At 40.7% G+C, this 25,737-nt stretch overlaps 1 protein-coding gene across 4 annotated transcripts; it reads left to right on the forward strand.

Moving 5' to 3' along the window:
• Positions 1-322: 322 nt before the first annotated feature.
• sema6d (semaphorin 6D) lies at positions 323-25,467 on the forward strand. Of its 4 annotated transcripts, XM_061963896.1 has the most exons (20): positions 323-584; positions 6,482-6,650; positions 10,308-10,419; positions 11,384-11,444; positions 11,653-11,715; positions 11,817-11,918; positions 12,025-12,115; positions 12,351-12,470; positions 12,753-12,841; positions 17,246-17,463; positions 17,574-17,705; positions 18,281-18,436; positions 18,758-18,931; positions 19,232-19,372; positions 19,602-19,679; positions 19,757-19,815; positions 20,365-20,421; positions 20,873-21,055; positions 21,816-22,057; positions 22,134-25,467. In XM_061963896.1, the coding sequence occupies exons 2-20, from the start codon at positions 6,530-6,532 to the stop codon at positions 23,244-23,246; spliced, it is 3,312 nt and encodes a 1,103-aa protein (XP_061819880.1). In that variant the 5' UTR covers positions 323-584; positions 6,482-6,529; the 3' UTR covers positions 23,247-25,467. The 4 variants fall into 4 exon arrangements, with proteins under 4 accessions (XP_061819880.1, XP_061819881.1, XP_061819882.1 ...); XM_061963897.1 differs by lacking the exon at positions 20,365-20,421; XM_061963898.1 differs by lacking the exon at positions 20,873-21,055 and having other exon boundaries at positions 324-584.
• The last annotated feature ends 270 nt before the right edge of the window (positions 25,468-25,737 follow it).

Here is a 25,737-nt window from a genome sequence, read left to right on the forward strand (position 1 = left end):
TCTCCGCTTAGAAAATAAACTTTCCCCACTTTCATGGTGCTTTGCTAAATACTGTAGGGGCTTAAACCCTATCTCCCCAAATCCAAACATTGCTAAAAGATGTGTTTAACTTAGCAGCAGCGGTGGCTTGACTTTTAACTAGGAGCAGTTGCTGACTTGTAGTTTGGGGGATGGGGTGGGGTGGGGGGGGTGCAATATGGGGTCACACAAGAGAGAGGAGGGGGAGGGTGTTTTTATTCCTCCCTCTCTCTCTCTCTCTCTCTCTCTCTCTCTCTCTCTCTGTCTCTCTCTCTTGGAAAGAAAGGAAGGAAGCCAGGAGCGAGGCAGAGAGGTCCAAAAGCGGGCGAGCGAGGAGAGTTGGATTGTGGGGGAGGGACTGCAGCAAGAGCGCTCCTTATTGGCGGACCGTGGATCTGTTCCTGCGTGGATTGACCGAGCTGGGGTCGAATTACACCATTTGCCGTGTCTGCTTTAGTTTGTTTTTCTCCCAGCCAAGAGAAGTTGGAGCGACGCACGCTATATTTACACCCCCTTTTTTTGGGATTACTGCCTATGGATGCGCAACAATAAAGCATTCAGATGAGGTGAGTTGTTTGCAGAAATCCGCATATTTGTTTAAACACTTTATCGGCAAGGGAAATTCGAGATAGGAGGAGAAGATTTTGTGAACGAAATTCTGTATGTGAAAAAAAAAAGAGTTGCAGATTGTTTTTACTTTAAACTGATAGTCGTTGGAAGTCTTTGATCTGTTGGCTATGTAAGTGCCGTTACTAACGTGTTTTATGCAATGTGAGTCATAAAGAATGGTAGCTCCGTCTTCCTGCTACACCGGTGAGTCCAAGCTTTAATGCTCCCTTATTGTTAGTTTAGTCAGCTTAAATCTGTCCGAATAGGTCATCTCTATGTGTGAGTAATAGAGTAGTATACATGTAAGAGTATGTGTATGTATATATGTGTGAGTAATAGAGTAGTATACATGTAAAGAGTATGTGTATGTATATATGTGTGAGTAATAGAGTAGTATACATGTAAGAGTATGTGTATGTATGTGTGAGTAATAGAGTAGTATACATATGTGTGAGTAATAGAGTAGTATACATGTAAGTGTAGTGTGGACTTGCTCTGGCTATCGGTCCTCAAGTCCAAAGGGGCCCCCCAGAACCGAGAGTCCCAGAAAAGAAGCTTAAATGTGACGAGCAGAGCCAAGAAATGGATTTAAAGCGTTAAAATAAGAGGAAAATGCATACTTTTAAATTTTTTTATTATTTGCAAAGGAATATGACATTCAGTCGGATTGATCAGTTCGTGAGATCAAAGGAGGTGTTTGATGTACTGTGATTTTTTTTTTTAAACACGTTATTCCAGCTTGGTATTTGTCCTCTCAATGTGTTTTCGCAAAAGACCTCGGATTTAGTAGCAGTAAATTGGCTTCATCTTACCCTGCTATTTCTCTCTAAAGGAGCACACATGCATCATTATGTCATTAAAATGGACTGGAACAATTGCCACGGTTTGTTATTTGTATTCACCTGTGTTCAATCATTACCATTCAGGATTTAACCTTCGGTTCTCGCTTTAAAACATGGGCTGAACGGGGTTTTATGGTGCCTTACAATTAATTTACCGTATTGCACTTTTCTATCTCTGCTGGATAATAGAAAAGCCCCATTGCTGTTGTTGCTGCTCTTGTGTCTCCTCCTCTTTGTTGTCTTTTGTATCAGTCCCACATGTGGACACTAAAGGCTTGTGAAAAGATTTACCACGGATGGAACTTTCAATGCCTTTGCGCCCCAGACCGGACAATGCAAGCATTTGTGTCCATGCGGATGCTTGGATATGTGTGCATGAAAGTAGCTGGGAAAAAAAGCGTCCTATAACTAGGACTGTTTGTACTGAATGCAATTAAATAATGTATCATTCATAGTACGACTGTTTGTACTGAATGCAATCAAATAATGTATCATTCATAGTATTGGCCAAAATTGATGTTGATTTTAAATATACAGAAGATTAGGGTAAACGAGCATTTAGACTGCTTATACTCGCATATGATAAACAATTTATCCAGTTTTTAATTATTACAGTAGCAGTGTTTTCCAGTATTAAAATTGGTTTGGCTCTGGAACATCACAACCAGCTGTGCACTCACTGACAGCTCAGCTTGTTGCCTTTGCCTCACCTCGCGAGCCACCAGGTCAGTATTCAGCGACCAGAACGACCACAGTTAACCTCCACTACAGCCAGCTATAACCCGGAACACCAGTCATTAAACCATGTGTATTAACAAAACCATGGACGCTTTGCTGCTGCTTAGAAATTAGAATTAAATGACAGTGATAAAAGTTGCACCCCAGTCAACATGTTTATATGGGCTGCTTTGTTCCTTCAGAAGCGCCTTTTAGAAGCCCCCAAACTGTGCTCTTCTGAGCAGTGACCGGGGGTGGGGCTCTATTGTGTTGATGTGGCCAAAGCCCACCCCCCCTTTTGTTTCCTGGTCACACCTGCAAGCTTGGCCCCTTTGTGCTGCAACACAGCAGGACTACTGCTGAGTGCAACCTTTCTCCCTTTTCACTCTTGTCAAGGTGCCCAAAAAAGAGGAAAAACAGTTTCAGGTTATAGGTTGTTCAAACTTGTCTAGCTAAGCCTCCAAAAAGTGACCAGGTAGTCGCTTAAAGATAGCAGTAACTGTAGCTAATATATACATAATAATAACAACCCCTGGGACATAATGTAATCATAAGCAGCTTGCTTGTGAAGCATCTCAACTTCCTACCTAAAGATAATTTATGCTGTATCGGCAGCCACTCCTTCCCAAAGAAATCCTGGGAGTTGCTTGTTTTGTGCGCTTACAACCAAATCTCTCCATGTATCTGCTGCTAACCGCCTTGCAGGAATTTGTGTCCTGAGTTCCAGTTGTTGGTCTTTGAAGTAAACATAAACCTCGTCAAAGTGCTGCTGCGTTTCTTTTCACCCGCAAGTAAAGACTGTTTGAGACTTGAGTGGTTGTGGTAGAACACTTGGCCAATGGGAAACCACCATCGGCTGCAGCTACAGATGTACAGTGCATTAGTCTACATCCTATTGACTGATTTATATTTGTGCTGTAGTTTGATTCCTGCATCTGCTTAACATTTGTGGGAAAAAATAGGAAATTTAGAGATAAAGTAAAACATTTGCAAATGGGTTTAAGTAGTTAAAAGGTCATTACATCATATGCAGACATCAGTTGTGCCTTGTCTTTGCTACTGTGTTTTTTTGTGTTAGTATTTTGAAGGCCCAGGCGTAGATTAACGAAAAGCACAATGTTTGAAATGGCTCAAATTGAACCAGTTGGTGTCTGATTTCCCAAAGTGGCCACCAATATGTTCATGCTGAGATTACATCTAACCATCACATTCAGACACGACGCACGGAACCTCGCACACCGCTGTAGTTTGCCATCCTTTTATGAGCACCAAATCGGACTTCCCTGCAAAATGACATCCAACAGTGCGTTCGATGGGAGCTGGTGGCTGACATATGCCAGTGAAAGTGCAGCTCAGAGAGAGAATATGTGTTAATCTGTCATTTTAGGCTCGCAGCACTAAATCCTCAGCTTTAACTACCAGAATTGGGCTATAGACCCCCACACCAAATCCACCAAACCCCCATTCGCCCCCCAGCCCCCAACCCCGGTGTTAAACACCGTGGGTTTGAGCCAACAACATCAGTGGGGAAGTGCGTGGTTGCGGGACATTGAAAAGCCTGTAATAACAGAGGTAAAGAGTGAGGCAAGGCTGAATGGCTGTGAGTTGCGTGACAAGCCCAGCATCTCTGGGCTTGTTTGAGGCCTATATGTACATGCACGCACACACACACACACACACACACACACACACAAACTGCAAGGCAAGAATCAGAGAGTGTAAAAAAATAGTCAATAGAAAACATTGCGTGCTCATGAAAGATTTTGAAGTAATTTTAGATCGCTGACCTCTGTGTGTCTTCTGTTTTACATTAAGTTTTTGAGAAATGCATCCACCTCTGCAGTAAGGCTATTAACATGCACTATGTAAAGGTGCTAAGATACTACATTTAGTAGTTTTTGTCTTTAATTGCTTTGTAAGACACGTGGAAGGTTGTTTTGTACTTCTAAGGGCCTTAAAGTCTACCAAACAAAAGTTGAGCTGTGAATAAACCCAAGCAAAGCTCTACAGCCTGTATGACAGCCCCAAAGAAGTGATGTCCTCGGTATCTCAGTGTATTGTATGTCCATGCTGTAGTCCTGTTTATTCCTGTCCCACGGTGTAACGCAACACATTTGTTGGTGCTAAGTAGTCAAAATACCCGAGAGGCTTTCAAGGAGCACCAATGCTTCTCATTTAATGTATCATCATTTATCATTTAGATTAAGTTGCCTCGTTTATAGATCTAAGCGCCAATGTGCATGCAAACGTGATTGTGTCCAATCATTTTTTTTGCAACCTGATTAGTTTTATTAGTTGGAGGTAAAAGTTACCCTATTTGACCTGACACAATCTCTATAGTTTGTCATGAGATCTTACTCTTCATTCCACTTGCACGCAGACCAATGAAAGTCTTTGCGCACGCAATGACCAACTCTGTTTTTAAGCTATCGATTATTTTAGTAATCGAGTATCGATTAGTTCAATCGAGTAATCTATCTATGACTTTATTAGATTCTGGTAATTGAATAAAATTAACTTTTTTAGCCTCAATGTGTATTTTAAGGAAATGGTGAAAAGGAACTACATTTTTCACTTGCATACCCGCCATTCTTTTTTCTAATACATGCACCTTATCAACACTGAAGTTGCACTTTTAACATGTGTGCATTAATAAAGATAAAATATAACAACTCTATGCTGTTGGCCGCCACGCAGATCATAGCACACTACGGCTCTCCTGTTTGCTCTATTGTAGCCGTGCAGAAACTATGTCCGCGGATTTAAAATTCTGGGAATGTGGTCTGCATTTGATAAAATTGTATTGGTTCGTAATCGAATGAACAAAGCAACAGAATATAAATCAAAGCTTTTTTTTAATTGATTTAATCGATTAATCGTCCCAGCCCTACTATAACTCTTACACAGTGTTTCCATTTCAGCATCATTACACAACATGTTACCTTTTAAACTGAAATTATATAATTAGTGCCTGGAAAATGTATTGTTGGATTTGAGATAGTTTGGGTCAGTGTTCAGATGACGCAACCACGCAGATGTTTTGTTGGAGTCATTGTGCATTTCTAGTGATTTGGGCTATGCCATTATAAATTATTAAATATAGCAAAAAGTCATCCGATTTTGAGCATTTTCCACATGTCTGCTGTGCAGCGGTGATGTGGTCTGCCCTGCTTCCTGTGTGGATCAATCAAAGCACTAATGGCTTGGCAGACGGGGCTCACTGACACACTGGAGCAGGTGTGCTTTGGGGCTAATTGAAAAATGAATCATTACTGTTTGTGTGGGTGCTCATGTATCGGCCATGGCGATACATAATGTGGAAGCATGATGATGTATTTGCTCCCAATAAGTGTGTGAATCACAGCATGCTCCCAGATAATCCATGCCTTTGCCTGTGTGACGTCTCCCAGTAAATTGTTTATATCCGTTCAGGCCTTGCCCACATGAATAATTTGTTTTCCTTATAAATATTTGAAATGTACACCAATCATTTAGAAGCACAGCCTTCCCCCTAAAGCCCTCCTCTACACACTCCATACACATTACATACTACCTAAACGCCTGCCACTCCCACACTAAATGATATCCTGCACTTTCTGGTATCATCTACACTTTAATGCTGTAAAAAAACAAAAAATATAATTACTACTATGTCAAAACAACAAAGCCTGACCTTGTCCTCATAACACAACGATGGAGTGAATCACTGCTATGCAATAAAGCACTTTGGCCCCAAGGAGATACTGCAGCAGTAAGAACTAACAGCGCACTAATAGAAGTCAGCTTAGGTCACATGAGATGGTGCGCTGGTGATGGTGATGAAGTTGCAATGAGCTGATCAGTGTTGAGCTTGGCCTCGCACAAACCAATCAGAGCACAGATGTATAGAGGCAGCAGGGCCGCTATGCCTCTAACAGAGTGGACTTCCGTCGCATCTAACACACACTGAGACACCCCACCAGACCGTTGGCTGACCTTCGTTAGTTAGCAGATGCAGGAGGAGGGAGAAGGGAAATGTCCTGCTCGGTCAGTTATCAAATCGCAAGTAGTGGCACTGTGTGTGCTTTCTGCTTGTACGCCCACCAGCTACAACATGCACAATTAAATGAGATCCAATACAAAAGCTGGAGTATGACTTTACTGCATAATGCTTTCATGTTGTTTTTTTATGTTTTGGTTTGCTACACAGGAGTCAGAATATTAGAAACACTCTTGAGGACTGCACACATACTATACTGTACTATATATCTGCAAGTTTGAGTAACAAAGTTTTTTTTTTTTTGGTTTGTCTCCAGGTAGCATCTCCACTAGTGTGAAACAGGAAGTGTCGTCTGTGAGCAGCCATGGGCCACGGAGCTGTGCTTCTTCTCAGTGAGCTGCTGCTGATGCTAACAGCCTCACATACTCTACTTGCAGTTAGCTTCCCTGAGGACATTTCTCCCCTGGATGTCATTGACGCACACTGTAAGTTCACGCACACAAACTCATCAGCGATCCGTACAGAGTGTAACGGTAACTGCATCTCTTGATAGCTGAACACCCACCACTCACATTTACCTCTACCAGAAACTGCAGCATGCTGTTTCTATTCATGTAATACACTACAAAGACACCAGCAGGATTAAGTGGATTTCCATTTGGACATACAAGAATAATTGCGAGATTAGGGCTAATATATTTAGTGGCATACTGCGCAAACAAATCACAGTGACTCAATATGCTACCACACCTTAATTGAATTAAATTTGAGTCGCAGTGGTCAAGCAAATGCATTGTGTAACTGGAGTGGCACTCACTAGAGCAGGGGTCGGCAACCCAAAACGTTGAAAGAGCCATATTGGACCAAAAATACAAAAAACAAATCTGTCTGGAGCCGCGAAAAATGAAAAGCCGTATATAAGTCTTATAATGAAGGCAACACGTGACGCAAGTGTCTATATTAGCTATAATAGCCTACTATCAAAATGACTATGTGTCGCAGGCTGAAGCAAATCTTTGTTGACAGAAATGTTGAAATTTAATATTTATTCTACACATTTTTACAACATTAGAAACCATTAGTAAATCAGAGGCTACTCAGAAGGTGAGTATAACTCCTGGAAATTACAGGCTTTTAATGGTCAAAGGTATATAGATGTGTGTGTCCAAGTTAAGGCTGTCTTCTTTTAATAGATTTATTACAATCTGTGGCAAGCTAGGTAATGTTTGCTGTGGTCTGGAACAACATGGCACACAAACAACTATCTGAAATGTAGCCAATATTACATACATATTATGTGTCATGAGTAGGGATGTCTGATAATGGCTTTTTTGCCGATATCCGATATTCCGATATTGTCCAACTCTTAATTACCGATATCAACCGATACCGATATATACAGTCGTGGAATTAACACATTATTATGCCTAATTTGGACAACCTGTTATGGTGAAGATAAGGTGCTTTTTTAAAAAATGAATTAAATAAAATAAGATAAATAAATTAAAAACATTTTCTTGAATAAAAAAGAAAGTAAAACAATATAAAAACAGTTACATAGAAACTAGTAATTAATGAAAATGAGTAAAATTAACTGTTAAAGGTTAGTACTATTAGTGGACCAGCAGCACGCACAATCATGTGTGCTTACGGACTGTATCACTTGCAGACTGTATTGATCTATATTGATATATAATGTAGGAACCAGAATATTAATAACAGAAAGAAACAACCCTTTTGTGTGAATGAGTGTGAATAAGTGTAAATGGGGCAGGGAGGTTTTTTGGGTTGGTGCACTAATTGTAAGTGTATCTTGTGTTTTTATGTTGATTTAATTAAAAAACAAAACAACAAAAAACGATACCGATAACAAAAAAAACGATACCGATCATTTCCAATATTACATTTTAAAGCATTTATCGGCCGATAATATCGGCAGGCCGATAATATCGGACATCTCTAGTCATGAGACATGCAAAACTAAAGTATGTACAAAGAGGATAAAAGTAAAGGATATTAAATGAGCTCAAATATACCTACAAACGAGGCATAATGATGCAATATGTACATAAAGCTAGCCTAAATAGCATGTTAGCATTGATTAGCTTGCAGTCATGCACTGACCAAATATGCCTGATTAGCACTCCACGCAAGTCACTAACATCAACAAAGTGCATCTTTGTGCATTCACGCACAGCATAAAACTTTTGGTGGACAAAATGAGACAAAGAAGGAGTGGACTATTTTACATGTAAACAAACTGTTGCGTCGCAGTCCACACTATGGTGAGTTCAAGAACCGCCAAAATAATAGGACAAAACATCCATCCAATGTTCACCAAATACTATCATCAGTGAAGCATACACACAACATATTAAACAGTGTCCTTTCTAACAATTAGGAAGGTTTGTGTCATGTTCGTCCTCAAACAAAAAACATACCAAAACAAAAACAAAAAAATCCCCCCCCCATCTTTTTCCATATTCATACCTTTTTTTTAAAAAAATGCTCCAGGGAGCCACTAGGGTGGGACAAAAGAACCGCAGGTGGCTGACCCCGCACTAGAGCGTAGACCCCTCGTCAAGGCTGAACAATCAACATTTGGATTGACCTCCCTTCATAAACCTCCCACAAAAGGTTTAACTCTGCCATTATGATTAATGTATTATACACTAATAAAACACACATTTGTGTAAAAGCTGAAATACGGTAACAATGTTTGGAAACACAATACCTTGGACACAAACCTCTATCCAGATCAAAGCAAAATTAGAACTGTGCGCCTCGGACAATACATGTGGCCACTGCATACTTGCCAACCCTCCCGGATTTTCCGGGAGACTCCCGAAATTCAGCACCTCTCCCGAAAACCTCCCGGGACAAATTTTCTCCCGAAAATCTCCCGAAATTCAGGCGGAGCTGGAGGCCACGCCCCCTCCAGCTCCATGCGGACCTGAGTGACGTGTCGACAGCCTGTTTTCACGTCCGCTTTCCCACAATATAAACAGCGTGCCTGCCCAATCACGTTATAACTGTAGAATGATGGAGGGCGAGTTCTTGGTTTCTTATGTGGGTTTATTGTTAGGCAGTTTCATTAACACGGCAACAACACACAACAACAGCAGTCACGTTTTCGTTTACTGTAAAGCAGTTCGTCTGCCGTAAACAGCAATGTTGTGACACTCTTAAACAGGACAATGCTGCCATCTACTGTGCATGTATATGTGACAATAACATCTAGGGCTTTTAGCGAGTGCAGTGCACAACTGCGCACACAACAAGGAGACGAAGCAGAATGCATCATCAGAGAGGGTGTTCAGCATGGTTAGAAAAATAGTGACAGAGAATAGAACAACGATGGACAATTCAACCCTTAACTCAACAATGAGTAGATGAGTGTTATTATGTGTGTGTATATGTGTAAATAAATGAACACTGAAATTCAAGTATTTCTCTTATTTATATATATATATATATATATATATATATATATATATATATATATATATATATATATATATAATAAAATAAATAAATATATATATATAGCTAGAATTCAATGAAAGTCAAATATTTCTTATATATATATATATATATATATATATATGAAATACTTGACTTGGTGAATTCTAGCTGTAAATATACTCCTCTCCTCTTAACCACGCCCCCCCGACCACCTCCCGAAATCGGAGGTCTCAAGGTTGGCAAGTATGGGCCACTGCAATAAAGCAAAATGTGTGGTGATGGGCAGGTTTTTTTTAATAATGCACACACATTTCAAGCGCAATTTCAATGTTACTGATGTGCATTTATTAGATAAAACAATGATGGTAATGGCAAGCAGAAAATGTTGTATATTTAAACTATTTTCCTTAAATTACACATTGAGACAATAAAGTGTGTTTTCTTCGATTACTGGATTAAACTCAGACTGTAATTGACACATTACTCAATTACTGAAGTAATTGATCGTTGCAGCTCTAACTGCATTTAACCTTTAAACAAACCTCAATATGTTTTAAACACAGCACATCCATGACAAAAAAATCAGATTATGAATAGACACCCCTAATGTCTATGTATGTATGATTCACTTTTGCACAAGTGTCTGCATCTATACCAAGCATTGTGTGTGTCTACAGTTTCACGGAGGTACCCAGCGTTCAGAGGCAGGCCCTCTGGTAACGAGTCGCAGCATCGCCTCGACTTTCAGCTGATGACCAAGATACAAGACACGCTCTTCATCGCTGGCAGGTATACTGAACACACGCAGATGTCTTATTTCTCCTTCACACATCCCCCACACCGATTCACTAACTCACATCTTGGCAGGTAAACAGTGGCACAAGGAGAAGGGGGTGGGGGGAGCTCTTAGTGTTATTGGATCTGTGGCTCCTAGGCTGCCATCCGATGTATATGGTCGCTATTGATCCAGCAAAAGCATCCATCAACCCAGCCCAATGCTCTGTCAGGGATTTCTTGGCATCTCTACATGTATTTTAAGTATTTATGAGCATTGGGATTAATCTTACCTCCAGCCGCCAGTATTGTAGCGAGAAATCACCTTGACATCTACTGTATAAAACCTCCTGCCTCTGTAATCACAACCATATGTCGGTTTGGTGTCCGATAAATCATACTGCCAGTTTTAGGTGTTCACATATGTTGGCTGAAAGTGAAGAAAATTATTGTTCCCAGTTGGGTGTACTGTGTTTGTCATAACTGGCACATCATCAAAAACAAGGAAATCATGTCATGCAAAGTAGTAAAGGAGAGACGATATTCCAATTTCTACTGAGTAGCCAGTTGAACAAAAACGAGAGAATTCACTGAATCCTGTGTGTTTATTGTTTGCATAAAGATAGCAGTAAAGCGTGTGCTCATCATACTAGCACGGAAGGGTTGTGTAATCTGCAGAGCTCATGTTACCACAAAACCAAAAGTTGTGTTTTACGAGCAAGTGATATTTGAATTTACAACAGATGGGATTTTCCTGGAATGAGCTTAGCTCTAAACAGAAAATGAGGAAAACAATACAGATGAGCTGAGTATGCATTAGTGTTTCTGTAGACATAATGTAAAAAAACAAAGTCAAATGGCCATGTTTATTTTAGAGTTTAACATTGCTCATTGAAACTGTATAAATGCTTTGAGGTCATATTTTAAATATACACTTAATTTTGTTGTGTTGACGCTGTACTTGTATTGCTATCCACAGAGACCAGGTGTACCTTGTAAGTTTAAGAGAATCCTACAGGAATGAGATCATCCCTTACCGGGTAAGATTCTCGCCACAAGCTGCTCTCTTGAACCACAATAGCGCACAGACAAAAAATAGAGTCATTTATCACAAACTAGACTGGTTGTAAAATGAGAGAGTTGAAACAAGAGAAGCATGTGTATGTGATTCCTGGTAGCGCACATACATTTAGCTTGCAGGGAGAGAAAAAATTACGTGTATTAATGCTTCATGGTTTGGTTCCATAGAAGCTGACATGGAGATCAGGCCAAGCTGACAGAGAGATGTGTGCCGTCAAGGGGAAACACAGAGTAAGTCCAATTATAATTCAACCCCTGCAACTTTTTCTTTCTTGCTATTCAATAGCGTAAAACAAATAATTAATAATCAACACAATCTTATCTATTTACAGGACGAGTGCCATAACTTCATAAAAGTCCTGGTTCCCAGAAATGATGATCTGGTTTTCATTTGTGGCACCAATGGCTTTAACCCCATGTGCAGATACTACAGGGTCGGTATCAACCGCATTACCATATACACATTTATCTCTTGATTTGAAAGGTTATTCTACACAACGACCTTTGTTAAATGTGTGATACTTGTGGCGCTTTCTTCAGCTGGATAATCTAGAGTTTGATGGTGAGGAGATCAATGGACTGGCACGGTGCCCATTTGACTCCAAGCAAACCAACGTCGCCCTTTTTGCCGGTGAGGGTCAAACTCTCGGCCGCCTACACACACGCACAAAAAATATCACGGTCTTGCTGCAGAACTAATATGTTCTTACTTATGCCCTCATTATCACCTCTGGGTTTCTGCCATGGTACAAATATGCCTGCAGCTCAAAGAAGTTGGCCAATTAAAGCTTTTAAAGGAGAAAAATAGAATAAGATGAAAAGCTTTGTAACCCATGTTTTGTTGAATGTTCTTTTTTGTCTTGTAGAGGGGAAACTTTATTCTGCTACAGTGGCTGACTTTCAGGCCAGCGATTCTGTCATTTATCGCAGTCTGGGTGATGGATCTGCCTTGAGGACCATCAAATATGACTCCAAGTGGCTCAAAGGTAAACAAGTGCCTCTTCACTACATCTTTAGTTTCCTTTTTGCTGGAGGTAGGTGTCTACCTGTTAATAATCATGGTGTGTGTTAGAGCAGTTAGCGTTTGTGATAGAGAGTTCTCCTGTCTTGCCAAACTCCTTAGAGGATATGGCCTGCTCCCTTTCAGGCAATCTAGGTCACCCCAGTCATAAACAGCCCTGTACAAATCCCTGAAATATTCAACATGCACACTGGTGGTGACGATGCAAAAATACACTTCCAACTCTCTGCTTCGGTCTCTCCCACAGAACCTCATTTCCTGCACGCAGCTGAGTATGGGAATTATGTGTACTTTTTCTACCGAGAGATTGCAGTGGAGCACAGCAATCTGGGCAAGGTAGGGCAGTTTAAAGGCTGCGTTTAATGCACTACATTTTCTGAACAGATGCTGTATCTAAAAAAGCATAAACTCCCTCAATTGCATTCATTTCTGACACAAATGGCTCAAGTAGCAGTGCCTATTCAGGCGATTACAGTGCATTAGAATACTGCTGAAATTTCAACAGCCAGGGTTTGCTGGGAATGTTTGCCTGATGTAAAACCATTACACAGTTTGAGGATTTGTCTCCCAGAGATTGTACAGTCAGTGTCTGCCTCTCTCTACAAGCTAATGCGAGGGCATTAGGATGTTCAGTGTTTGATGCCAGTGTCAGATTTGACCAAGTCTCATCCTGAGCCGGTCTGGCTAAGCTTCAGAAGGCCACCATCCTCCCATCATTCACTACTTGATAAAACATTAAAATCCTATTAGGGGTGACACCTCAACTTTGCATGGTTTTGCTTTGGGAAATCATTAAATTACACTGGTGTTACACAATGTAAAAACTAGATACTGAACACCGCATATCATAGCAGTCCTTAGATAACATTTAATTACGCCCTCTAGTGGCTGTCAGTAGTATAGGGAATCACATCAGTGCGTTTTGAAACTGATAATTAGGAAATACTTGCTGGTAGTCCAAAGCAAGCCATGCTCATTGATTGTGTTAGAATCATCTGACAAACGGAGCACAATAGCTTTTTTGTCTACAGCCAATTTAAAACAGTCTATTCAACTACATTCATACAATAAACTACAGATGTGTACGCATGTAGAAATTGAACAACATCCAGAGCAAACACAAAGAATGTGACTCAACACGATTAAACCTAAGGTGTAGCGTTATCGCCCTCTACTGGTCAAATTTAGCGCAACTTTAATCGCTAGAGTTATTCAAACAAAAAACACGACCACAAATACAAAAGACATCACAAAGTCATCGGGCTGGACAATTAATTGAATTTTGATTTCGATTATGGTTTCTCACAATCCTGAAAATATAATAATTGAAAAAAAAAAAGATTAATGTGCATGCAAATTCCGGAGCTTGTGACGATGAAACGGATGAGGAGTGAATGAGTGGGAAAAAAAGAGCACGTCTAGTAGAAGTTTTGGGATCTCTATTTTTTATGTGACACAACATCAGTATGCCTAATCAATAATCACTAAATTCAACAAACACACTTAAGGCCATGTGATTGCTGCATTCACGTAACCGCGGACAGAGTCACGTAAATAAAACGTAATACGCTGGTAAACACAGAATATCAGGGAAATTGACATAAATATGAGTTAAATGCTGTCATTATAGGGAGAAGGATTTGTTTGGGAAAATACCGTATTTTCCGCACCATAAGGCGCCCTGGGTTAAAAGCCGCGCCTTCAATGAACGGCATATTTCAAAACTTTGTCCACCTATAAGCCGCCCGGTGTTGTAAGCCGCATCTAACTGCGCTAAAGGAATGTCAAAAAAAACAGTCAGATAGGTCAGTCAAACTTTAATAATATATTAAAAACCAGCGTTCTAACAACTCTGTTCACTCCCAAAATGTACGCAAATGTGCAATCACAAACATAGTAAAATTCAAAATAGTGCAGAGCAATAGCAACATAATGTTGCTCGAACGTTAATGTCACAACACACAAAATAAACATAACGCTCACTTTCTGAAGTTATTCTTCATTCATAAATCCCTCGAATTATTCTCCTTCGTTGTCCGAATTGAAAAGTTGGGCGAATGTGGGATCCAAAATGTCGTCTGGCGCTGCCTCCCTGTCTTGGTGAACGTCACATGTGTTCGCCTTCTGTCATCCACTGTTCCCACGCAGTTAGCAGTCTAGCTTCGAATGCCCTGTTGACACCAATATCTAGCGGCTGGAGGTCTTTTGTCAATCCACCCGGAATGACGGCGAGTATTGAATTAAGCGCGTCTCTTAATGTGATGTTATGAGCTAGCAAATATAACAACTACACTACCCAGCATGCAACGATAGTGACGAGCATGCGCGGTAGCCCTGAGAAGCGTTGTTGTATGCTGGGAGTTAGAATGTGGTTATGAGCACGCTGTGAGTAAACGTTGAGAACTCAGTTAACACGCCTCGTCTGCATTATTTATAATTAGACGGACAACACACTTAATAGGAGCCATTTTGGGGTCTTTACATAAACACACAAATGGAAATGAAACGTCACATATCCCAGCATGCACCGCGCGCTTCTTCTACGGGGAAAAAAGATGGCGGCTGTTTACCGAAGTTGCGAGACCGAAACTTTATGAAAATGAATCTTAATATTTATCCATATATAAAGCGCACCGGGTTATAAGGCGCACTGTCAGCTTTTGAGAAAATTTGTGGTTTTTAGGTGCGCCTTATAGTGCGGAAAATACGGTAATGTGTCAAGAACCGCTCATTCATTCCTGAAACATGTCCTGAATCAAACAATGTTGAGACAGCCACAGTAAGACAGCGGCTAAACTACAAAGCTAAAGCTAGCAAGAACTATTCATACACCCACAACACATCTCCTCTGCTTGTGTTGTTGTGAACGACACCATTGATGGAACATTAATGTACAAACAGCAGTCGTAACTTGAAAGGCTCAAGTTGCCTCTACTCGTCAGGCTGAGAACAACAACACAGCACACTTCCCCCCTCACAATAATAACGCGGTGCGCCACATCTGGTCTGACTGGTCTGACATTTACACAATATGCAGGGACCTAAAATGCTGGTCAAAATTGTCCATAAATGTATTACACATATAAGTGTGAGAATTCTTTCATTTATTACAATTAACAAACATTTTATTTATTTTATTTTACAAAAAAGGCACACACTCTGGTGGTAAAATAAGTGTGAAAGTTAAAAAACAGAATTTAAAACAAAACAGAAAAACTTAATTTTATAGTTTTTTTTATATTGCTATTGTTATTTAAATGTATTGTTACTATTATTATCATTTTACTAGGTGTGGTTTATTTCTTACTAATTTAAACCCTTAAAAAAATATATATATATTTAAACTTGAGATTTGGTGGTACAATAAATTCTCAGGTTTTCAAATTAATGAATATTTGTGGTATTAATCGTTATTACAATATCAATCTAAATCAGTGGTCTCAAACTCACGGCCCGCGGGCCAATTGTGTCCCCGAGACGATATTTTGTGTCCCCCTACCTTAATATAAAAGTTTAATGTTAGTACGACCACCTAGTTTTAATGAATGGCACTCTACAGTGATGTGTGCGGAGCTAAACAATCCTTCCAATCACAGTGGGGCATATGGCTCTCGGGGGCGGAACATTGACCGGGCTTGATGCAATCAGAGAAACATGTCTCAGTGAGTGAAAGTTACAGCAGCGTTGCCATGGAAATTTTTTCCGTGCCTGGCTGGCTGCCTCGTTCTATTGGGCACACACATTGGGAATTCAAATATACTCCACAGCTACAAACATGTATTTACTTAGTTTCTTATTAACTTTCAATTTGTTTATTTTTTATCTTATTTTGGGTTAAAAAATTTAAATAAAAGACATTTATTAAGATTGGAATTTTTTAACAAAGCTTTTCTTGTGGAATACCTGATGCGGCCCACCCACCCCAGACTCTGCCTACAACAGCCCCCAGGTAAATTGACTTTGAGACCCCTGATCTAAATAATTGTGATTATTAATGTTGCCATAATCGTCCAGCCCTACGAAGTCAGCAATTTCAATGAAAAAAACCTAAAATATCTACTTGAAAGATCTAATTAAGTTCTGTGATTAAGCTTACACGTGTGGATGTTTATTGTTGTCCCAGCTTGTCTGCAACTCTGTGTCCGTCGCCTAAAAGGTACAATAGGAAACAATGACTCGAGCACGTGCTCAGGGCAGAACATTCATACTTTGCTGTACAATCGCTGTTGAAAGTCGGATTTTTGCAATTTGTTTTGATTTTTTTCAAGGTCGATAGTGTCGTTTTTGGTTTGAATGAGTAGTCTTCTTCCACTCACCTCACTGCTGCTTTATTGTGGCATGCCTCGCTGTTGCACCCTGCAGAGTGGCAGGAGTACTGCATTCATGAGCAACTCTAGTTTGAATGGTTTCTATTTGCGTGATGTTCAGCGGGCCAAATGAAAAGATTTGGTGGGCCGCATGTGGTCTGCGGCCGCCAGCTGCATTGGCCTGATTTAAAGGCATAGTCATTTGGTTGAATCAGGCCAGTCGTAGCTATTTGTTGTGTTTTTTAATGGACAACCTCAAAGTAAGCTGTTGTGAAGTCAAAGTAAAAGTGTGTATTCTGCCTGTTCGTCGCAAGCTCCTACAGAATGGAGAGATGTATTATTCAGTGTGCTGAAGTGTTTTTAGCGACATTCACTCAGCTGCCTTCCACTTCTTTCAGCCTCTGTCCCCTCTTAAACCCTCTCTTTTTTTAAGGTTGTATACTCTCGTGTGGCCCGGATCTGCAAGAACGACGTTGGTGGGTCACAGCGAGTCCTGGAGAAACATTGGACCTCTTTTGTAAAGGCCAGACTGAACTGCTCCGTGCCAGGTGACTCCTTCTTCTACTTTGACGTGCTCCAATCCATCACTGACATCATCAACATCAACGGCGTCCCGTCCGTGGTGGGCGTGTTCACCACACAGATGAACAGGTGGGCTACAACTGTTTATGGCTGATGGATTGAGCAATTTCAAAGAAGGCAGTAAGCAATGTAATGTTGAGTTTGAAGTATAGCCATTTAATCATTTTGCTGCCCCACAGTATTCCGGGATCAGCAGTGTGTGCTTTCTCCATGGTTGACATTGAGAAAGTCTTCCATGGTCGATTTAAAGAGCAGAAAACAGCTGACTCCATATGGACGCCATTTCCGGAGGAGAAGCTACCCAAACCTCGGTATTAACCTTTCTTATCTTCAAAAAATGAATAGTCAAGAAGCTCCTAAAATACCCTAATATATAAATGACTATTCTATGGCAGCAGCTGCTAACCACCTGCTCATGTCCCCTTTTTTAACCTTTTGTCTTGGTTCAGTGAAATCAAATATGTTACACCAGTAAAAAAAAAAAAAGGTTATTAGCTATGACCCAGCACACACATTCACCATCTGCTGATTGATGGTAAATAATTAATTTTGCATAATTACACACAATGCATTTTAACTTGCTTTATCTCACATATAGTACAGTATTTTCCTAGACATGCTTTATGTCCAAGCTTAAAAAAAATACACAAAGCAACTTATTGCCCTGGTGAATTAATAATAGACGATAACCACATATATTATGCATATTTAATGTTTCCAGCTGAGGCCTTTTTAGTGATCCTAATAAGCACTTGCTCTCCAACCCTTTCATTTCACTTTCCATCCATTTCCCCGCACATGATGATCACCCCCCTCTGGTGTGCAATGATAATATGAGCTGCTTTTTGACTTCTTGCCCTTTGTGTATGTGCATCCTCTTTCTCAGACCCGGGTGCTGTGCAGGTCATGGTCCAGCTGCATCCTTTAAGAGCTCCATCGAATTCCCGGATGAGACCCTGCAGTTCATTAAGTCCCACCCTCTTATGGACACAGCTGTGCCTTCTATTGGGGACGAGCCTTGGTACACCAAGACGCGTGTCAGGTTAATATCCTAAAAATTATATTGTACAGTCAGTTTTATTTTGAATCACGTAATATAGTCTTTCATCTTTTGGCATATATCCAATATCATTCAAAAACAGCTAAACTTTAGCTGGCCTTATCACTGATAGTTTCTGTACGTATTCGCTATGTTAGACAATTGGAGGATGCCTGATGTTGTACATTTTAATTGTAATTGCATTTCCATTTCCATTAACAGTTACTACGGCTAATGTCTCTAAACTACAAGTACAATACTTTCATCTTCACTAGATAAAACTTAGCAATGGAGTAAGTACATGGATGGATGTATTTCTTTCAGGTACAGACTGACTGCTTTGGCTGTGGACAATGAAGCAGGTCCCCACAAGAACTACACAATGGTTTTCATTGGCTCTGAGTCAGGAGTTGTCCTCAAGGTTTTGGCAAAGACCTCGTCCAGGTTCCTGAATGACAGTCTGCTTCTGGAGGAGATCGACGTCTTTAACAAGGCCAAGTAAGACATCATGAACTTTTTACCCCCACTATTTGCTTTTGTTTTGCTTTCTGTTCCCCATCTGCCTTTTGGCTCAGGAGTCAGCAACTATTAACTTGAGCTTCTGCTTGCTGATGGCAGTGTCTGTCAGTATTCTGTGGATGGAGTTTGTTTTGGCAATTGTTTGTTTCTGGATTTGCACATCCACACTTGTGTTGAAAGCCTGTTAAATTAGAAAAAGCAAGTGATTAACTCCTAACTGAAAAATTAGACACTTATCTGATGAACCTTTGATCGAGTTCCTTCTCCTTCTCTTTTTAGGTGCTTGTCTAACCACGAAGATGATAAGCGAGTCCTCGCACTGCATGTGGACCAAGACACACATAGCCTCTATGTTGCCTTTTCAAGTTGCGTCATCCGCATCCCCCTGAGCCGCTGTGAGAGGCATTCTTCCTGCCACAAGTAAGTGATGTTTATTATTGCACTCACATATGTGCTTTCTGCAGGTGTACATACTGTAGGTTTGTGATTTAATTGTTTTGTTTTGTCAAGTAAATGTAAAAAAAAAAAAAAAACATTTTTTTACCCTCCATATTGTGCTTAATGGTCAGCAGGTCACAATTGATTATTGTGCTTTTCCTGGCATGATTAAATTCTATTATCACATGATTGTCGTGTTTTTTTGAACCAGGTCCTGCATTGCATCACAAGATCCTTATTGTGGCTGGAGACCTCATGGAGCTTGTGACAGGATACAGCCTGGTGATTTGTGAGTTCAAACTCCTAAGTTTAACCCAAATATGAATCAAATGGTGCTGTCCTTTTCATCAGTGGTGTCATTTTCAGGACGACCTATGAGCAGGATGTTGAATTAGGAAACACAGCCCACCTTGGAGACTGTCAGGGTAAGAATCATCTTCATACCACTCCATCTATCCTCTGACATACTGTATATGCACACATGTATGCAAACAATCCAAACTCACACATACACAAATATCAACATTTTGCACATGCACGCACACACCTCTACCAACGCCAGTAACTTGCCCCCCCACATGATCTGTTTGGTATTAACACACACATTACATACAGTGCGTCCATGGCCACCTGTAACTAATGTCACGCGTGAGCCGCAAACATGGATATGTACATTCAAGGGTATGTTCAGCTGGTGCAAACGATATAATATTAAATAATATTTAAATTACCTAAAACGTTAACTTCACCGATCTTACTTTGAAATACATACCTCTTCTAATGTACCAACTGAATATGACCCAAGCTGAACCTCAGTATTGATCAGAACCAGAGGACTTTATTTTACAACAAATGATACTGTTAGCGAGTGCCTCATATTGTTAACCGGGTGCACTCTCTTTATCACAAGGTTTGTTTTTAGTTTACTTCTGAATTCCTTCATATTAATGTATTGTCCTTTTGAATTCTTTTAGCATTTTTGGGCACTACATCACCGCCAGATTACAAATCATTTGGCGACCCTACCTCTGGTTAGTTTGATCTTTTACTCAAATGGTTTATTTTCCCTGAGTTCAGCATCTCCAGCCCCTTCTTTTCCACCATGACTGCCACTCATTCATTATCATGTCTTACCGACCAAAACACTCTGTGAATGCAAAACGTTACCTGCTTCATTTTAACCATCACAAACAAACCCATCTGCTCGACCACACAACAGTTCCACTCCCTCCCTCACTCTTTAATTCATGTTCTGACTGATCAGTCCCCCTTGCACGCCCATCCATCTCAGCATATGTATTGTTGCATATTAACTCTTCTTCAACCTCTGTATACTCTATTTCGTCCCTACCAAAATGCTGAAGCCTAATGATTGATGATTTCCTTACAAAATCCACATATCCCATGCCTACTAATTGGGACGATGACAGTATGCTTTACCAACGTCTTGACCATTTATTAACAATTTGTTTGTTACCACAGACATGGAGTTTTCATCAACGCCAGTCACTGTACTGCCCAGTGTGCCCATACACCCCCCAGTACTCATTCCCACTCAGAGCCCCAGCTCTGGGCCTGGTCCAGAGCTCTACGGCTCAGGCTTTGTGCTGCAGGATGACCCAGCCACCTCTCATTCTTTAGACACTATCCCAGGGGGCCAAGAGGGTAAGGCCCACAGGGAGGCAGCTAGCATGCTGCATTGATTCTATCTGGGAGCTGCCAACCAAAACACATTTTATTATGTCTAATTAAAGTTACCTAACTTTTTACTCATTTTCTTTTACACCACAATTGTGTCAGATGTTTTTCCTTTCTTAGAATTATTATTGACTTATTTTTCAATTTTCTTGGATTGATTTTCTCTGCAGTGTAGTCTCTAGCTAACACTAGCTCTAGTAATAGTTTACCATGGCTGGTAGATCGTTGGCTGGGCCTTGCACTGCCACAACCTACTTGTGGCCGCACGAAGGATGAACTAACTCTTTTCAATGTCTGTGGTTACTAACAAACCTCCCGTAGAGCAACGACTGTGTCGACATGTGGAATGCAAACATGGCTCTTATTGATCCTCGGTGCAACTTCCTGATTGTTGATTTCTTACATTAAAATAATAATATGGCTTTCACTCTTAGATGCGCATGGATCAAGGAAACAGTTCCAGTCTTGGATTAACAAATCTCTAATGCAATCTCCAAAATGAATGATGCTGTGTATATAGATGCCTAATCACTTCTACCAATAACCACTCTTCTTTAACTAATCTGGCTACATTGTTTGAGGGGAGGTCTTAGAGAACAAAGTCATGCACGGTTGTGTTCCAACACAAACATGCACATTTCTGCTGGGGAATTGGGGAAGGAGCAACGGTTCACTCAACACTTGACTTTTCTCACCAAGGGGATAACCACTGCCTCACTGTTTGTAGGTGTGTGGGATATCCAAGCAAGTGAAACCAACCAGATGGTCCACATGAACATCCTCATCACGTGTGTGTTTGGTGCTTTTCTCGTGGGGGCCCTGCTCGCTGGTCTGATTGTCTTCTGCAATCGAGAGTCATTCCTTCGAAAGCAAAGGCGTGTCCACAAGGATGCAGAATCTGCACCGTCCTGCTCAGACTCTGCTGGAAGCTTCGTCAAGCTCAACGGCCTCTTCGACAGCCCTGTTAAGGTACATAAGGGTTGACTCTAAAGGGTTCATTAAATGATCTCGCACAATAGTTCTTACTTTTGTATGCTCCCTACAGGAGTACCAGACCAATGTGGACTCCCCTAAACTGTACACCAATCTGCTGAGTAAAGACTTGACCACACCCAATGGCGATACCAAGACCATGATCCTGCGGGACGATTGTCCACCTCCTGAGTTGGCTGCTCTGCCAACACCTGAATCCACTCCGGTTCTTCAACAGAAAGGCCTGCAGCCAATGAAGAACCAATGGGATAGGGATCAAAGGAAGATTAGCGGTCACCGCAAAGAATCCAACTCAACAGCCAAGAGTCCTCAGCTTCTTCTTCCTTCACCTGGTCCTCCCAAATCCAACTCTCATCACCCTCACCTTGCCCTAGGACATTCACACATCCCCAGTGCTGTGGTTCTGCCCAATGCCACGCATGACCACCCGAATCTCGACAGCGGAGATGAAACTCTGCCACAGCCATCTGAGAAGAAGCTCAAGAATTTAGATAGTAAAGGAAGCAGAAAAGACCAGAAGCGGTCTGTGGATGCGAGGAATACACTAAATGACCTTTTAAAACATCTCAATGACTCTGTAGCCAACCCTAAGGCTATTTTTCATGAGGGAACAGGACCCCGACCAAGGCAACACCTCACACTGGAACCCATGGAGGAACTGACAGAACTACCCCCAAAGGTGCCCAGTCGTGAGGCCTCCTTATACTCCCCTTCTTCCTCCCTGCCAAGGCACAGCCCTACTAAAAGGGTGGACGTCCCCTTGACCACCACTCCCACTACACCAACAGGCAGCATGGGGGGCACCCTGGAGAGACCAAGAGGGGGCTACCAGCTCCAGCGGAGTGCATCTCACAGGCACTCCTTATCCACTAATGGAGTGACTATGGGGGTATCTGTGTCTCGCCAGCACAGTATGAACAGAGTGGGTTACATGCCCCCAACCCCCCCCTCCAGACTTGACTCCCATGGTGGAATGATGGGAGCAGGAATGCACCCAGTCAACCCTCCCTCTTTATCTCGACAAAGCAGCTACAGTGGGCATGGCTCACTGCCTCGCACAGGACTTAAAAGGACCCCATCGCTAAAGCCAGATGTGCCCCCAAAACCTAATGGCTTTTCACCACAGACTCCACAGATGAGAGTGGTCAATAAGTATAGCTATTAGAAGAGCATGAACACTTTGCCGTGAGCTCTTTGCCTTGACAGTATAGCCTTGAGCCTTGATGGTTTGGCTACAGATTGGGTTGACCCCAGCGTGTGTTTGTGTATCAACTTGAGGTGTGTTCCCCTTTAAACGATATGCACATTGACTCACACTTCAGTGAAAAGGGAAAATCACATGTGCGGCCAAAGATATTTCTCATGTTTTTTATTCTCTTGGTTTCCATCCTGCTTGTCATAAATATGAACAGTGGTACATACATTGGATACCAGCTGAAGCCACCACAGTATATTGTCTGTGCGTGAGGTACCATGTTAGAAACAGTGGAATACTTGAAGAATGGGTCTCATTTTTCACTGCCCTTGAGCACTGTCCTCCCACTAATGTGAACTGAGCAGAGAGGTGTAGGCCATGCTTTTCTTAGTAAGTTGGTGCTGACAGAGGAGAGCAAATCTAATGTTTAATAGGTTAAGATACAATGACAAAGATGGAAAGCAAACAGAAGTGTGTAAATGTTGGCGTGTGTTCGCTGTTAAGAAAGTGGAAGAGGGGCAAAGCAGACATGAAGAGTGGTGCCATGGAGACGATGCACCTTAAAATCCATCCAAGACCCAAGTCACTGTCTCTAGTGGAAATATGTCAGTTTGGTCTTTGCAAGAGCAGATTTTAAGCTAAGCCTAAACCTTTTGTTTTTGGAGTGTTTCAAAGTGGTTGGTCTACTTTAAAGTTGGTCACACTGGTTGATATACTGGGAATTATTTCAAACCATTTGCTGCTATTGGTTTTAGACATAGCTGTTGGATGCATTTAGTTGTGGATCAGAGTGAAATGACCCTAATAAGGGTATGCATGTCTTGTTTTTTTATGCAAACAGTAGCTAATAGGTACAGTTTCAACAACCAAACACACTGTTAAGACCGATAAATTACCTAAATTATAACCTCTACTATCTTTGTTTGAATAGTGGTGGCTCAATGTAGCAAAAATCCATAGTTCTCATTCAACAAGACATTTGTTGAACACCAATGGACTCTAAATCAATTCACCTAAAATGAAACTCAACATTTTTTTCTCTGACAACCAATATATTGGTGAAGTTTGACTGGCTGTAGAACAATACTTGACTGTAACAGCTGATTTTACCTTCTGTGTTGGTTTTAAAAGCCCACGCCCCGTTAAAGCTTTCCTGTGAGTGTTTAGTACACAATCAACACAATATTTACCAACGTGTCCAAATGAGTCATGCTGGGAATGACAAGTTAGTGTATATATTAAATACTATAAAAAGTAGTAAACATATTTTTTGGCGAATGAACATGAATCTGTGCATTGTGTGCCTTATTCTCCAAATTGTCTACCACAGTATATAATATTGGCGAAGTCATTGGTTTTCTTGGTATCTCATTGTCATTTTTACATCGGCCAAAAAGTTTTGAAAAGTAACTACCTAATCCTATTGGAAGTGATGAGAAAAACAAGTGACAACACATTTCACTTGTGAATGAAAGTAGTATAAAAATGTTTTTTAAGAAATGGGCATTGCTGGTGTTTTAGCACATAAACGTGCCATACAGGGAATGTATTTTTTGACAGTGGGATGAAAGCTGTTTCGACCTTGCACTGTGGACCAGACGGCTCAATGCTGCACACCCTGCCCACAGCCAATGTATTAACACAGCACTCACTTGGAAGACATCTTCAGGAACTCTGCGGTTACGCAGAATTTCCAACTCCCCACAATTATAGTGGCAGAATTTGTTTTTATTGGCCAGTAGGGACAAATTAAGGGATGACATCGCTTTGCAGTGCATTTGGGTGACACATGCAACCTTACCTTGTGTCTGCTGCCTGTTTAGTCAAAGCCACATTTTGTTTACAAGTAATGATTGTATGTAAAGACTTCTTGCCTGTCATCAGAGCAGTATTTGAGTTGTTCATAGTGCGTGACATTCATCCACACTTTCAGCATACACTGCTTAAATGCCTTGTACATTGCAATATGAAGTGTCTCTTTTCAGTTGCAATCTAAATTGAAGCCTTTAAAATTGAGTTCAAGCTCTTTTCATGTGCAGAAAACCAGGTTTTGGTCATGTTCATTTGATATAATTGCTGTGCAACGCGCCGATGCAAGGCCAGCTATGTGTGTGTGTGTGTGTATATATATATATATATAATATATATATATATATATATATATATATATATATATATATATATATATATATATATATATATATATATACACACACGATATCCAGAGTATGTGAGCGCGTAGATAATGTTGTAAAGATGTACTGTGAAACTGTAAATAATAATGATGGTCTTTGTTCCATATTTTTTGTTGATTTTTTTAACACAGCATGTATAGTTGAAATAAAACATTACTGCACAGAAAAGTTATTTTCTAAAGATGAATGTTTTTTTAGGTGTAATAACTTTTTTTAAAACACAAAATAACCTTGTCTTGCATGTATTTCTAACGTTAATAGACTCA

The sequence above is a fragment of the Nerophis lumbriciformis genome, linkage group LG06 (genome assembly GCF_033978685.3).
Source record: "Nerophis lumbriciformis linkage group LG06, RoL_Nlum_v2.1, whole genome shotgun sequence".
NCBI lineage: Eukaryota > Metazoa > Chordata > Actinopteri > Syngnathiformes > Syngnathidae > Nerophis > Nerophis lumbriciformis.

What these genes read in the sequence shown, in the direction of transcription:
- sema6d (XM_061963896.1), top strand. Translation starts at nt 6,530, where the DNA reads ATGGGCCACGGAGCTGTGCTTCTTCTCAGTGAGCTGCTGCTGATGCTA. An exon ending in ATGAGATCATCCCTTACCGG is followed by an intron (nt 11,445 to 11,652) that starts GTAAGATTCTCG and finishes TTGGTTCCATAG; the next exon opens with AAGCTGACATGGAGATCAGG. An exon ending in TTCACCACACAGATGAACAG is followed by an intron (nt 17,464 to 17,573) that starts GTGGGCTACAAC and finishes GCTGCCCCACAG; the next exon opens with TATTCCGGGATCAGCAGTGT.